At 44.9% G+C, this 13,984-nt stretch overlaps 1 protein-coding gene across 1 annotated transcript in view; it reads right to left on the bottom strand.

Moving 5' to 3' along the window:
• LOC144517395 (metabotropic glutamate receptor 7-like) overlaps positions 1–13,984 on the bottom strand; it is a 124,621-nt gene that overhangs the window by 56,005 nt on the left and 54,632 nt on the right. The window contains exons 4-5 of the mRNA XM_078249490.1: positions 2,705–2,842; positions 719–919 (exon numbers count right to left, since the gene is read on the bottom strand). Of these exons, the coding sequence (XP_078105616.1) occupies positions 719–919; positions 2,705–2,842 (339 nt within the window). The remainder of the gene's footprint in view (positions 1–718; positions 920–2,704; positions 2,843–13,984) is intronic.

Below are 13,984 nucleotides of genomic sequence, written 5' to 3'. Positions count from 1 at the left end.
GCAACAACAGAACTTTTAGTGGACGCTAACTGACGGAAACTCGCTTATTACTGCAGCAATTTCAAAGATTGTTGTTTACATCAGTCACTTAGACACAGAAACATGGGAACATAGGGTTGTAAAAATAACAAAATTACTCTTAAAAACATTCCCCTGCACCAATCAGCAGCATCTCACAGAATTTAAAGCAGTTCACTCCCATTCAGCCCTGTTGCTCCAAGCACAGTTGTGACCCAAATTCTGAGAAAACAATAACCAGCTGCACACTTCTGAACCTGCAGATGCTGAATAAACTAAAAAGTCTCTCCAATAAGATAAGAACTTTATTGACCCCCCAGAGGGGGAATTTATTCACACACTCAGTCAAATATATGAGTCTCTGTTGGTGACACTGACACACACACACACACACACACACACACACACACACACACACACACACACACATATATTTTATAACAGCTGTATACTACTATCCCTGTATGGATGATATAATTTCTATCTTTGTTGTTAAACTCTTTGTGAAACATGAGCAACACAAAGAATAAATGCCACAGAGCTTTTTTTTATCATCCAGTTTGACAGTCGACTTAAAGTAGATTTTCTTTGAAACTACGTGGTATCAGATCGGTGCATAAACTCCAGTAGTCGCCGACACTGATACCAACATTGAGGCGGTATCGGAGGATCTGACTGCTGGAAGCGTCCGCCCACTCACCGTTGAAGCTGACGCTGCGGATGTACTTGAGTAGTTTCTTTCCCCCGGCCAGGTCCATGTCGGGGCAGATGCCAGAGTTTTCGGGACACAGGTCCCGCTGCATGTTGTGCAGAGCGTGAGCCATCGCGTACACTGCATCGATCACAAACTGCACCTTTCCCTCCTGCTCGTACTTGGAGTCAATGCTGATCCGCTCCTGACCTGAGAGACACACACGGAGACACGACACACACTCAATACTGACAGACGATATCCACACTGAAACTTTTAACAACAGTCTATGGATGGCAGTAGGGTTGCACAATTAATCGCCATTTTATCAAAATTCCAGTATAGACTAGTGCGGGGTTTAGCAACTTTGGCAGATTTGCTCCGTAATATTTTTATATGTAATCTTCTGCATGTGTGTGTGCTGCTGTGCGTCCCTGTGTGTGTAACAAGCATAGTGTGCACGCGCTGTGCACGAGTCTAGGAGCATTTTACTAATGCTCTGTTAAAATAACAATGAAATGCTGCTTTATTGACTTTAGACCAGGTTTTTAATGGTCAATGGTGCGATCACTTCCCGCTGCCTCAAGATAGTAATACGCCCAGAATGCACCTGAACACACCTCCCTGTAAGACCAACCATGGGCCACAGATGGGCACAGGTGCATTTGCTATTTAAACAACATGGGCGCTGGACGGGAAACTCACAACTGCGTCGGTCTTAAACTAGCAAAGACACTTGCGTCGGGCTTTACGCTGTGCTGGGTGCGAGATAGGAACCCCAGTTCTCCTTAAACACATTCAAACTCAAGGCCCGCAGGCCAAATCCAGCCCCTCGCAGATTTTTGATCCAGCTCGCATATCAAGTTAGGTTCACAACACATTTTGGCCAACCTGGTTTTTGTGTCTTTCTCCGATGTCACATTTTCCAAAGTTTTTGTCACTTTTTCTGACATGGGAACACCAAAGTCACACACTAACACTAACTAACTCACCGAGGGTTAACTCTGGGTTTTAAAGACACAATAACTCATATGTATGTAGCATGAATATCCGGCTGTGTGGAAGAGCAGAAGCAGATGTTGTGAACATCTGGCTACGTATGCTCTGAGCACTAAGTGTTCTCCTTAATATCAGCTTCAACATCTGTTTAAAGAAAAGAAGAGAAAGACTCCCTCTGACCTGGGAGCACCGTGAGCCGTGACCTTGTTGGAAACTAAGACAGTGCTCTTTAGTTGGGGCATGAATAAGAAAAAACAGGGAGTAAAAAAGCAATAAAACCGTTGGAACAAGCGAAAAAATCCAGGAAAAAAGCAACAAAAAATCTGCCCAGTTGTTATTGTTATTACTGTACAAACGGTACGGCTATAGCAAATGCTTTCTGTCCATTTTTTCGCCGTTTTTTGTTGCTTTTATTGAAGTTTTTGTCCCTTTTTTTTGGACACTCGCCCCTCAAAGTCTCAGTCTAGACCCCTCAAAGTCTCGGTCTCGACCCCTCAAACTCTCGGTCTCGACCCCTCAGTGTCTCGGTCTCGACCCCTCAAACTCTCGGTCTCGACCCCTCAAAGTCACGGTCTCGACCCCTCAAAGTCTCGGTCTCGACCCCTCAAACTCTCGGTCTCGACCCCTCAGTGTCTCGGTCTCGACCCCTCAAACTCTCGGTCTCGACCCCTCAAAGTCACGGTCTCGACCCCTCAAACTCTCGGTCTCGACCCCTCAGTGTCTCGGTCTCGACCCTCAAACTCTCGGTCTCGACCCCCTCAAAGTCACGGTCTCGACCCCTCAAAGTCACGGTCTCGACCCCTCAAAGTCACGGTCTCGACCCCACCAAGTCTCGGTCTCGACCCCTCAAACTCTCGGTCTCGACCCCTCAAAGTCTCGGTCTCGACCCCTCAAACTCTCTGTCTCGACCCCTTAAAGTCTGTCGGTGGAGGGTTCCGACATTTGTGTTGCTTTTTCGGAATTTTTGTCCCTTTCCGACACACACACAGCTGTTACCTGTACACTTCCTGCTGCTCTCATCTTTCTTGGAGGAGCTCATCAGTTTGCAGTTGAAGTTCTCCTCCCAGTACTCGGCGAACCAAACGTTCCTCCGGTTGTTCTCCAGCGTCCGCGACGTGAAGTATGCGTCAAACCCTAAAGACAAACAAAACAAACAGCTCAACCAATCAATGAGCTTCCAGCCTTTCCAACTAATTAACTAGTCCATTGCGCACCAACACAGTCTTATTTGTTCCGCCACAGTTCCATAACAAAGCAATTCTTTTTTATTTCAAACAACATAAAAGATCTCTCATTTAGTGCCGTTGCTTCAGCAAAGATATCTCTCACTTCAGCCAGAAATGCAGCATGAATAAACACTGAAGAAGAAGCCCCCACGCTGTATGACAGAGACACACACACACACACACACACACACACACACACGCTCACACACACACACACACACACAGACACACACACAGACACACACACACACACACACACACACACACACACACACACACACACAGACACACACACACACACACACACGCTCACATACACACACACACACACACACACAGAGACACACACAGAGACACACACAGACATAGACACACACACAGACACAAAGTATTAAACAAGAACCAAGTTGTAATGTAACCCTACAGGACAGATGTTCAGCAGCAGTTAGAGTCCACTAAAAGTTCTGTTGTTGCTGCTGACAGACTCAGATTATTATTCTAAGTGTCTGACAACATTATGGGATGGATCCCTACAGAGATAGACCTTTTAGTTAAAGAGGAAGATCCTTTTTTTGACTTTCACGCAGGAAACAGGTGTTCAACACAAGACTGTATATTCCCTCAGTTAGTGGAGCTTTGATACAAGAGAGCGTCAGCGTGGAGCAGAAAGTAGGGCAGCCATGATGTCTATCTCTCCAGATACTTTGACTGACATGGTTTTCAGTCTCTGCGGGCTGGAGAAGGACAGCTGTTCCGCTAACATCTATTTAAAGATCTTTATTTTAGACACCATGAATAATAAATGAAATCAGAACAACTCAACTGTTATTTCAAGCACAGATATATTCTAAAACACGCCATGAAGGCGTATGCTTCGAATAACAAGACTCTCTAAACGATATCACTTTAACAACTGGTAACCCTCCTGTTGTCCTCGGGTCAAATCTGACCCAATTTCAAAAAGTTTCTATATCAGAAATTTGGATTTCGTTCAACAAAATTGTTAAAGAAAATAACCGGGATGGTTCACTACAACGTTCTTCACAAGTAAAATACATCAGTTCTCTACTTTCATTGAATTTGGGTGTTTTATTCAATTTTATTGCATTTGAAAAAAAAAAGATCGACAAAATCATCAGAAAAGCTTCAGAAACGTCGAAAAAGACCCAGAAAAAACAAAAAGTTGCACGGTTGACAGGAAGACAACACAAGGGTTGGAGTAGTTTAAATGCATTTACACAGAAACACACACACACACACACACACACACACACACACACACACACACACACACACACACACACACAGAAACATGCACACACAGACACACACTGACACAGAAACACACACACACGCACGCACGCACACACACACACACACACACACACACACACACACACACACACACACACAGACACGCACACACACACACACACACACACACACACACACACACAGACACACAGAAACATGCACACACAGACACACACTGACACAGAAACACACACACCGTCACGGTCAGTGTCTGTTTCCCTGTCCTGCCTGTTATCCTTTTTCCCTGTGTTGTCTGTGTGTTTGTCCCTACCTACTGTGGCGAGAGGCGTGTCCTAAAGAATCTAGGTCAAGAGGTGTGGTCATTCTCTCCAGCTCAGCTGCACCACATCTCCACTAATCACCACAACAGTTATCTACTCGGGCTGTTCACCTCTTCAGCGCCAGTTCGTTTCAACCATTCCTGTGGTAACGTGGCTCAGTAACCTACTAGCGATTCTACTCCTAGTGTCTCAGCTTTCTTGCTCTGTGTTTGTGCTTCCCAGTGCTTTTGTTCACATTATCTCCTGTGTTCAGATTCCGTCTCTGGACCTGCTGCTCGCCTGTTGATACCTGCTTTCCTGCTGCCTGCTCGCCTCTCCACCCCGCTCTCATCGCTGCCTGCTTCTCCACTCAGCTCTCCTCACCGCTCACTTTGTCACTCTTCTCTCCGTACAAACACCTGGGTGAGTCAGGAGCGGACTTTCTCCGCAACCTCCGTCGAGTCTCAGTCTGTCCAGCCACATGCCTGTCTGCCTGCCTCCAGCTGTGCCCCCACCTGGAGCCACTCCTGCACCATTCCTCTCTGCTTACGCCAAGTTTGTTCAAATAAACACCTAAACTGCTCCCCTGTTGTCTGTGTGTCTGTCTCTGAGTCAAAATATGAAACGCGCACACACACACACACACACACACGTAACTTTAACAACTGTTAAAGTAGTTTAAATGCATTTACTCTCCATGAGCCGGCTTCTTCTCCGCTCGCAGCTCCACAGAACAAATGAGTTGACGTTAAATTGTCCGACTGAAGGGCAGATTATTCCCGCAGCCGCTCCTCGCAGCATGAAAAGAAAACTAAATTGGAAATGTCCTTGTAATTACTGGTTAGGAAGGAGCATTAATGCAAACTGTACGTGCAGCATCCATTTGAAAAAATCGTGGAGATTCAACAATAATTGCATCTGGATGTAACCTCAAGGGCGAACATGGTGTTTGATTTTAATTTATATGAATCCCTGATGGGACTCAGCCTACTTTATGGAGCATATAATGCTAGATCTGAGAACAGAATAGAATAACAACCACCCAACTATAGTCTGATAAACACTCCCAGCTGTTTTATTAAACATGCGGCTCAGTGAATCAGGCTCTTCTCCGGTATCAGAAAGGCTTCATATCTGCATTTGTGTGTTTGCAAGATACTATGCTTCTCTTCATAGTAACAGATTCATCCACCAACCCTTATAGAGCTGGCTCAGGTTTGCCTTGCACCAGCTCTTAGTTCTGCTGTTATAGTTTTAGACTGCCGGGGGACTTCCTTCCTCTGACACACTGAGCTCCTCTCTCCTCTCTCTTTCCATCTGTGTTTATCCTTGTCCCAGAAATGCTTGTTACTAACTTATCTCCGGACAGCTTATTCCCCGGAGTCCTTTTGTTTTCTCGCCTCGCACTTTTCCTTGGATTGGGGTGGCACCTTAATCATTGTTGCAGTTGCCACCGAGGTCTTGCTTGACGCTCTGCTACACCCCGCAACACTCGCTACGCCCACAACGCTCGCTACGCATTGCAACCAGTCCCTCCAGAAAAACGCGATTATGCAAACTCATAATTCAATGCATAATCAGCCAAAGTCCGCATATTTATGCGGGGGCCGCATGATTTCATAATCCCCGCATTTTCGTTGCAAAAAAGTCCCATATATCTTAGCAGAAAGTTGAAAAATGTTTATGTTTACTTCACACAAGAGCAGCCATTTTCCCCTGTTGCCATGGGAATGTTATGAAGGATGTAATTACGCGACGTGAATGTCATGGAAAAGCTGCAAACCCCGCGATGAAGCCACAATTTCATCGCATAAAATTGCATAAATATCCCGCATATTTCATCGCATTTTTTTAAGAAAACGTGACACATAATCAAGGATTTTTTGCCCGCAACAATCACAAAAAAACTCCCCATTTTTTCTGGAAGGACTGTGCAACGCTCGCTACGCCCCGCTACGCCGGAGACACAAAAACTTGAAAAAAGCGGGATAAGACTGGGAAAAAAAACACAAAATCCTGGAAAAAGGCATCAACAACGTTGAAGAAAGCGTCACAAAAGAAAAACGCAAAGTGGCCCGGGCGGAGCGAGCTACAGCGCACAGAACGGCCAGAGAAATGTGTGCAACTGCCGGCAACAAAAAACGTGCCAAAGTGACTAGCACTTAAATCTTTGCAAGGTGCCCAACTCGTATTAGGGTTCAAACCCTGAAGTGGTAGAACCCTGTTGTTTTTTGCTGCGTGTTATTATTATTATTTGACGTCTTCCGCCGCGGCTCAGATCGCCTTGAAAGGCAATGCCCCTCACACCATAAGTTCGATGGACTTGAGATTTCTCACACAGATGGGAGCAGAGCCGGTGAACCGCAAATCAATGAGCCCCCGTCTAGGGATGTAGCAACTCCCCACCGCCAAAGCTGCTCTCTAACTAAAGAGAGCACAGTTCACACTGCGCCAATGGTATGAAACGGTCCACACTTTCTATCTCCTAAATGGGCGTGGCCCTCCTGTTGTCTTCGGGTCAAATTTAACCCATTTTCAAAAAGTTTCTATATCAGAATTTTGGGTTTCTTTCAACCAAACTGTCGTGGATGGTTCCATACAACGCTCTTCAAGTAAAATACATAATCAGTTCACTACTTTCATTGAATTTGGTCTCAAATTCTCAATTTCAATTGAGTTTTGTTCAATTTTATAGCATTTGAAGAAGAATTGATGAAAGAACGTTGAAAAACGTGAACAAAATTTGGGAAATAGCTTTTAAAACATGGGGAAAAAACAACAAAAAAGTCCCAAAAAAAGTGCAGAAAATATCGACAAAAACAATGGAAAAAGTGACAAAGAAAAACTTGGAAGAAAGCTTTAAAAACATCGGGGAAAGTGCCAAAAACATCGAGATGGAGGCCAAAACGTTGAAAAGAAGTTTGAAATTCTGACTGGGAATATCTAAAAGTTGAATAGTGGGCGGGAAGACAACACAAGGGTTAAAAGTGCAGTGAACAGTCGTGTGGATGGATGAAAAGTTACATATTGTATATATTGTTAAACGCAGCTGATGTTGGCTTCTTTGTGTTGCCAGATCTGGAGAGAGTTGCCCATGCAGGAGACAAACACAAAGGTTCCTTGATTAATTGTTAGATTACTGTGGCCGTCCTCAACAACAACGCCAACCATAACTATAACTAACAACAATGTTAGCGTTGTAGAAATATTTCTATAATCTAGATATGTTATTCTCAGTATTAAAGTTGTATCCCCTGTATAATGTATAAGACTCAGGACACACAGTCAGATAGTTGCTCCAGGGAATGTGAATGTATGTATTGCTGTACCATACGGTGAAGTGGAACAGGAGGGGTTGATCTCGTGTCTGATCAAAGAAGGAGCAGGAATTCATAAATCAGAGTCAGATTTGACAGGCATTAGGGCCTTATTTTAGACATAATTACCTACAGAGTCCACAGCGCTGAGCGATAACGCCAAGCACGCACTGCACGCTCCAGCTCATAATGAAACATATATATGCATACTCTGATACAGCAGACATTGCAACATAACATTACAGGAATGTCTGTAGGAATATCCTACATGGCTGTACATTCAGGTACATTTAATGAACCAAGGTAATAGAAGGTTATTGTTTACCGGCGGTCCCTGGGGACGCCGACACCGCCGCCGTTTCCAGGGAACAGCGGGATGAGAGCAGGCCGGCCGGTGTAACATCTGTGCAGGGACACATCACCGACAGTTGGACAATAACATTGGAAACACAAGACCCACTCTCGCTGCTTTCTGTGACATGAGAAATACGTTGAAAGTACTAAAGTCGGATCCGACATTTTCAATGTCGACGTAGCTCGACTCCATGGCAACATGATACTTCCTGTTTACATCCCCCATAAAGCTTCTTGTTGAATATTCTTGTTAGAAAGGCGGAAGTCCCCACGCTGTCTGACACACACACACACACACACACACACACACACACACACACACACACACACACACACAGACACGCAGACACAGATACAGACACGCACACAGACGCAAATGCACACACACACAGAGACACAAAGACACACACACACACACACACACACACTCACACACACACAGTTGCGTGTTGTTGTCTGCTCTGAGAGAAAATGTTTGACAGGAATAAGGAGTAAAGTCAGAACTAGAGGTGAGTGACTTCACCTCTCTGCACTTGTTGTTTACTGAGAAATGTCGGATGTTTTCTGGGTCAGAGATTTCAGTGGCAGCGTGACGGAGAGTCAGACTGTGACATGTTAGAAACACAGAGACATGTTCAGGGTCAGATACCGAGGCTGCTGCGGTTAGTGAAGCACAGCCTGACAACAACGTCCTGCTCCTTTGCTTTTCTTCTTTTTTACCCTGAAAGAAATGTCAAGTTTTGAGCAAATTGTGTTTTGAATTGTGTTCATTTTCCAGCTGGCAGCCACGGACGGCGCTGCGGAAAACAAAACTAGACAAGGCCTTGATTTAAGACTGATAAAGTGTTGAAGAACATATGAAACAAAAGTGAAAAAACTACATTTTCTAACAATTAACAGCTTCTGAGAATGAAACGTGAAATGTGAAATGTGCTGTCTTCTTGTAACCTTCCTTTTATCAGATGTACCTGCATAGTTAATAATAAATGCACTTCATCATCCCCCAATTCTCGGAAGAATAAAAATAATTTCTCTGCGACTGCGTGCGGTTGTTAGCGCTGATCTTTGTGAGTCTAATTGCTGCTTGAACAAACAACCAATAGAGCGTGTTTCGGGGGAGAACAGTCTCCCTTTCCTGCACTAACTCTGAGATTTACAGCGACACATTTTCTGTCCGAGCTGACAGCAGCGCTGCCACTTTGATTACAGGTTTGATACATTTACAGATGACACCGTGTTATTAAAAGTAGTACATGTACGGGTATACAATCAGAAGACAATAACACTTGCAATTAAAAAGCTCTTGGGATGATGTGATGTGTTGATCTTGTGAACTTGCTGAACCTGAAGCTCTCTTATTACAGCTGTCTTCACAAACGCAACACTTCAGTCATATTATGTTTGAGTATGTGGTGTTTATGCTGAGAGAGAGAGAGACAGGAAACAAACCAGTGAGAGTTTGTTTACGTCCCTCGCTGCCAGTTATCAAGTGCTAAGTGCTCCTCTGATGGAGCGCTGACACCACTGGGATGCTGCTAATAAAGCTGCAGGGTTTCAACCCTTTCTACCATACATTTTAATCGAAGGCTTCACTTCAAACTTTCATTTCAAATGTTTTGTATCAGATAGAATCCAGATGGGATACAAGAAGGGATGCACTGAATCCAGACTTTTGGGTTCGGCCGAATACCGAATCCACTGGTTAAGATTCTGCCGAAACCGAATACTGAATCCTACTCCCATTCTCAGTCCATTAACACAGTAAGCAACGTCCACAGCAGTGTATTTTTAATTTTATTTACCTGAAGTTGCTGCATTCTGGCTGCTGTCTGTAGATTCCTTCATGCTCAGCTCGTATTCTTCCAGATGTTTCATACCAGATGTTGTAACAGCGGTGATGTTGTGTATTGTTTAGGGTCCTCGCCACCACCAGACTAATCAGCATTGCAGATTGAACATGTAGCTGGACTTGAATGGCCTTCTTTTGACTGAAAGTACTGCCAAACAACCCTTTTTCTGCTCACCAGTTCCATTTCCACTTCCTCTCAGCCTGCTGCATTGAAGCTCCACCTACGTAAACACCTTCCTGTAATCAACGACGCCGTCATCGCGTCGACCAGAAACCCAACCCCGTCAAAAATCCCAATATTCAGCCGAATCCGAACCCAAATCCTGGATTCGGTGCATCCCTAGAAAGAAGATCTAAAAGTCTGGGGCTCAAACCCTCAAAGTCCCAGACTCAACCCCACAAAGTCTCAGTCTAAACCCCTCAAAGTCTTAGTCTAAACCCTTCAAAGTCTTAGTCTACAACCCTCAAAGTCTCGGTCTCAAACCCTCAAAGTTTTGGTCTTGTCTCGGTCTCAACCCCTCAAAGTCTCGGTGTCAGCGCCTCAAACTCTCGGTCTCGAACCCCTCAAAATCTTGGTCTCAACCCCTCAAAGTCTTGGTCTCAACCCTTCAAAGTCTCAGTGTCAACCCCTCAAAGTCTCAGTCTCAACCCCTCAAAGTCTCGGTCTCAACCCCTCAAAGTCTCTGTCTCAATCCCTCAAAGTCTCGGTCTCAACTCCTCAAAGTCTTGGTCTCGACCCCTCAACATCTGGGTCTCAACCCCTCAAAGTCTCGGTCTCAAACCCTCAAAGTCTCGGTCTCAAACCCTCAAAGTTTTGGTCTTGTCTCGGTGTCAACCCCTCAAAGTCTCGGTCTCAAACCCTCAAAGTCTCGGTCTCAAACCCTCAAAGTTTTGGTCTTGTCTCGGTGTCAACCCCTCAAAGTCTCGGTGTCAATCCCTCAAACTCTCGGTCTCGAACCCCTCAAAATCTTGGTCTCAACCCCTCAAAGTCTCAGTGTCAACCCCTCAAACTCTCGGTCTCGATCCCTCAATGTCTCGGTCTCGACCCCTCAAAGTCTTGGTCTCGACCCCTCAACATCTGGGTCTCAACCCCTCAATGTCTCGGTCTCAAACCCTGAAAGTCTCGGTCTCGACCCCTCAACATCTGGGTCTCAACCCCTCAAAGTCTTGGTCTCAAACCCTGAAAGTCTCGGTCTCCTCAAAGTCTCGGTCTCAAACCCTCAAAGTCTCGGTCTTATCTCAGTCTCAACCCCTCAAAGTTTCGGTGTCAACATCTCAAAGTCTCTGTGTCAACCCCTCAAACTCTCAGTCTCGACCCCTCAAACTCTCGGTCTCAACCCCTCAAATTGTTGGTCTCAAACCCTCAAAGTCTCTGTGTCAACCCCTCAAACTCTCGGTCTTGACCCCTCAAAGTCTCAGTCTCAACTCCTCAAAGTCTCGGTCTTGTCTCGGTCTCAACCCCCCAAATATACACGCTGGTCTCGGTTTAGGTGGTCTTGACTACGACACTGGTAAATGGAGTCTAAAAGTTAGATCTTAATGTAAATTTCTTCCTTTCTCATAAAGATCAACATTGATTGGTTTATTGTAGTGCAACAGACAGCAACACAGTATCAGACTAGACGAGCAGAAAGAGGAGAGGAAAAAACCCAACAATCCTGAAAGTTAATTTCCGTCTGCAAGAGAACAGGATAAAGTATGAGGAGAAGAAAGAAGAAGTATGCCCATCCTGCTACAGAGAGTCCTGACGTCAGCTGTGTGTCTCCAAACCCACTCCGTGATTGCAACAACTAATCAGAGAGTAATTTGGCTCGGTGCATTTCCTCGCAGTCGACAGATAATTGCAGCACATGCATAATGAAGTAGTTTCTGAAGGGAACCAGGAGTCTCCTCTGAACTCTTTCTCTCACTCACACAAACAGTAAAACTCCCTTTAAATGACACCATTAATCGGCTCCTATCGTCTCTCTAAGTGCCACCTTCCTGTCTCTTTTCTGTCAGGAGAGATTCGTGCTCCTAACTGTGACATAAACAGTAAAATATAAACACTTTAAAAAAATCTGAAACTCTGAAATTAAGCTCCGTTGACAACGTATTTGAGAGAAATGTGGATTCCAGCCAAGGGAAACTGAACAAAATCAATAATTTAAACCCAGTTTTGTGTGGTTTACGGTAGTGACACATCCCAACATTCAATTCATACGGGAAATAATAAGGCAGAAAAAAATCATACAGCAAGCAATTGGGGATGATTTTATTTATTTATTTTTTTTATTTAGATTTTTACCTATAAATTACTAAAAGTGCGATACTTTGCTTCTATTTCATGCTAGCTTTTTGGGAAGGCGGTTAAATGATGCTCCAGGCTACATTTTGGCATGGCCGTTTTAAAAACGGGTCACTCTGTCACCTCCAGATATCTGAATGAACTGTCAAAAAACTCTCCGGGCCCTATCTTGCACCCGGCGCAGCGCGGCGCAAAACCAACGCAAGTGTCTTTGCTAGTTTAAAGGTGCTCTAAGCGATGTTGGGTGACGTCACTTCTTGTTGACGTTCGAAGTATTGTCAAACAACACAGAGGCTAGCTCGCCCCTCCCTCCTCCTCATCCCGTCCCCTCCTCCTCCATTCCGCGCACTAACCCCTCAACCCCCACCCCCAAATCTTTCTTGTCGGTTATTGGCTGGAACACTGTTTGTTATGTTTGGTGGTGCCGGTTGGTGCAGTTTGACTTTGTTGTCATTTGTGAAGTCTGGGCTGTCTACAGAGTCCGTGTTCGGGGGACAGGCAGCTAGCAGATAGTGAGGAGATGTTTGCTTTATGTGACAAAAAATGTTGTAGCCTAAAAAACATGTGACATCACTTAGAGCAGTGGTTCCCAACCTGGGGTCCGGGGACCCCTCATGGGGGGCGGCAAAGATCACAGGGGGTGCGCAAGTCTGTATCTGGTTTGATGTTGAGGTAAAAAAAATAATATTTGCACATGTTAAACAAATTATGATAATACACTGAAATATATAATGTATACAAAAGTATGTATAAAAACTATGTATTTTTGTTCTCGCTTAAAATTGTAGGCAGGCTACTTAGTAGGCCAAACCTCCGGGACCTCTTAACCTGGGACCCCTGCTGTCATCAGGTCAGCTGCTAGCTGCTATCGTCCTCGTTTTTCCTGCCGCCACAGCATCACTATTTTATGAACAAAACATAGCGGAGAAACGTAAAAGTGCTGATAACTGCTCTGTATCAAAAAAGAAAGTAAGGCTCTATCTCGAGAGTTACCTCAACTTCGGTTTCTGAGGGGGGGGGGGCTCAGCTTTTCTTAGACATAAGTAGGGGGGGCACCAAGGAAAAAAGGTTGGGAACCACTGCCTTAGAGCACCTTTCAGACCGACGCAGTTGTCAATTTCCCGTCCAGCGCCCATGTTGTTTAAATAGCAAATCTTACAGGGAGGTGTGTTCAGGTGCATTCTGGGCGTGCTGGTCTTACAGGGAGGTGTGTTCAGGTGCATTCTGGGCGTGCTGGTCTTACAGGGAGGTGTGTTCAGGTGCATTCTGGGCATGCTGGTCTTACAGGGAGGTGTGTTCAGGTGCATTCTGGAAGTATTGCTATCTTGAGGCAGCGGGAAGTGATGGCACCATTGACCAACAAAAACCTGGTCTAAAGTCAATAACGCAGCATTTCATTGTTATTTTAACAGAGCATTAGTAAAATGCTCCTAGACTCGTGCACAGCGCGTGCACACTATGCTTGTTACACACACAGGGACGCACAGCAGCACACACACATGCAGAAGATTACAAATAAAAATACTACGGTGCAAATCCTCCATCATAATAGCAATGCTCCAAGGTCCAAATGCGCCTGGCTTTTAAAGGGAATGGGAGATGATCTCTGATTGGTTGATTGCATGTTACGTTCAAAACACACCTCTGATTAATGAAGACACTAAGTACA

The sequence above is a fragment of the Sander vitreus genome, chromosome 4 (assembly GCF_031162955.1).
Source record: "Sander vitreus isolate 19-12246 chromosome 4, sanVit1, whole genome shotgun sequence".
Taxonomy (NCBI): domain Eukaryota; kingdom Metazoa; phylum Chordata; class Actinopteri; order Perciformes; family Percidae; genus Sander; species Sander vitreus.
The sequence above is the reverse complement of the archived record's forward strand: the minus strand, read 5'-3'. Positions and strand labels throughout refer to the sequence as shown.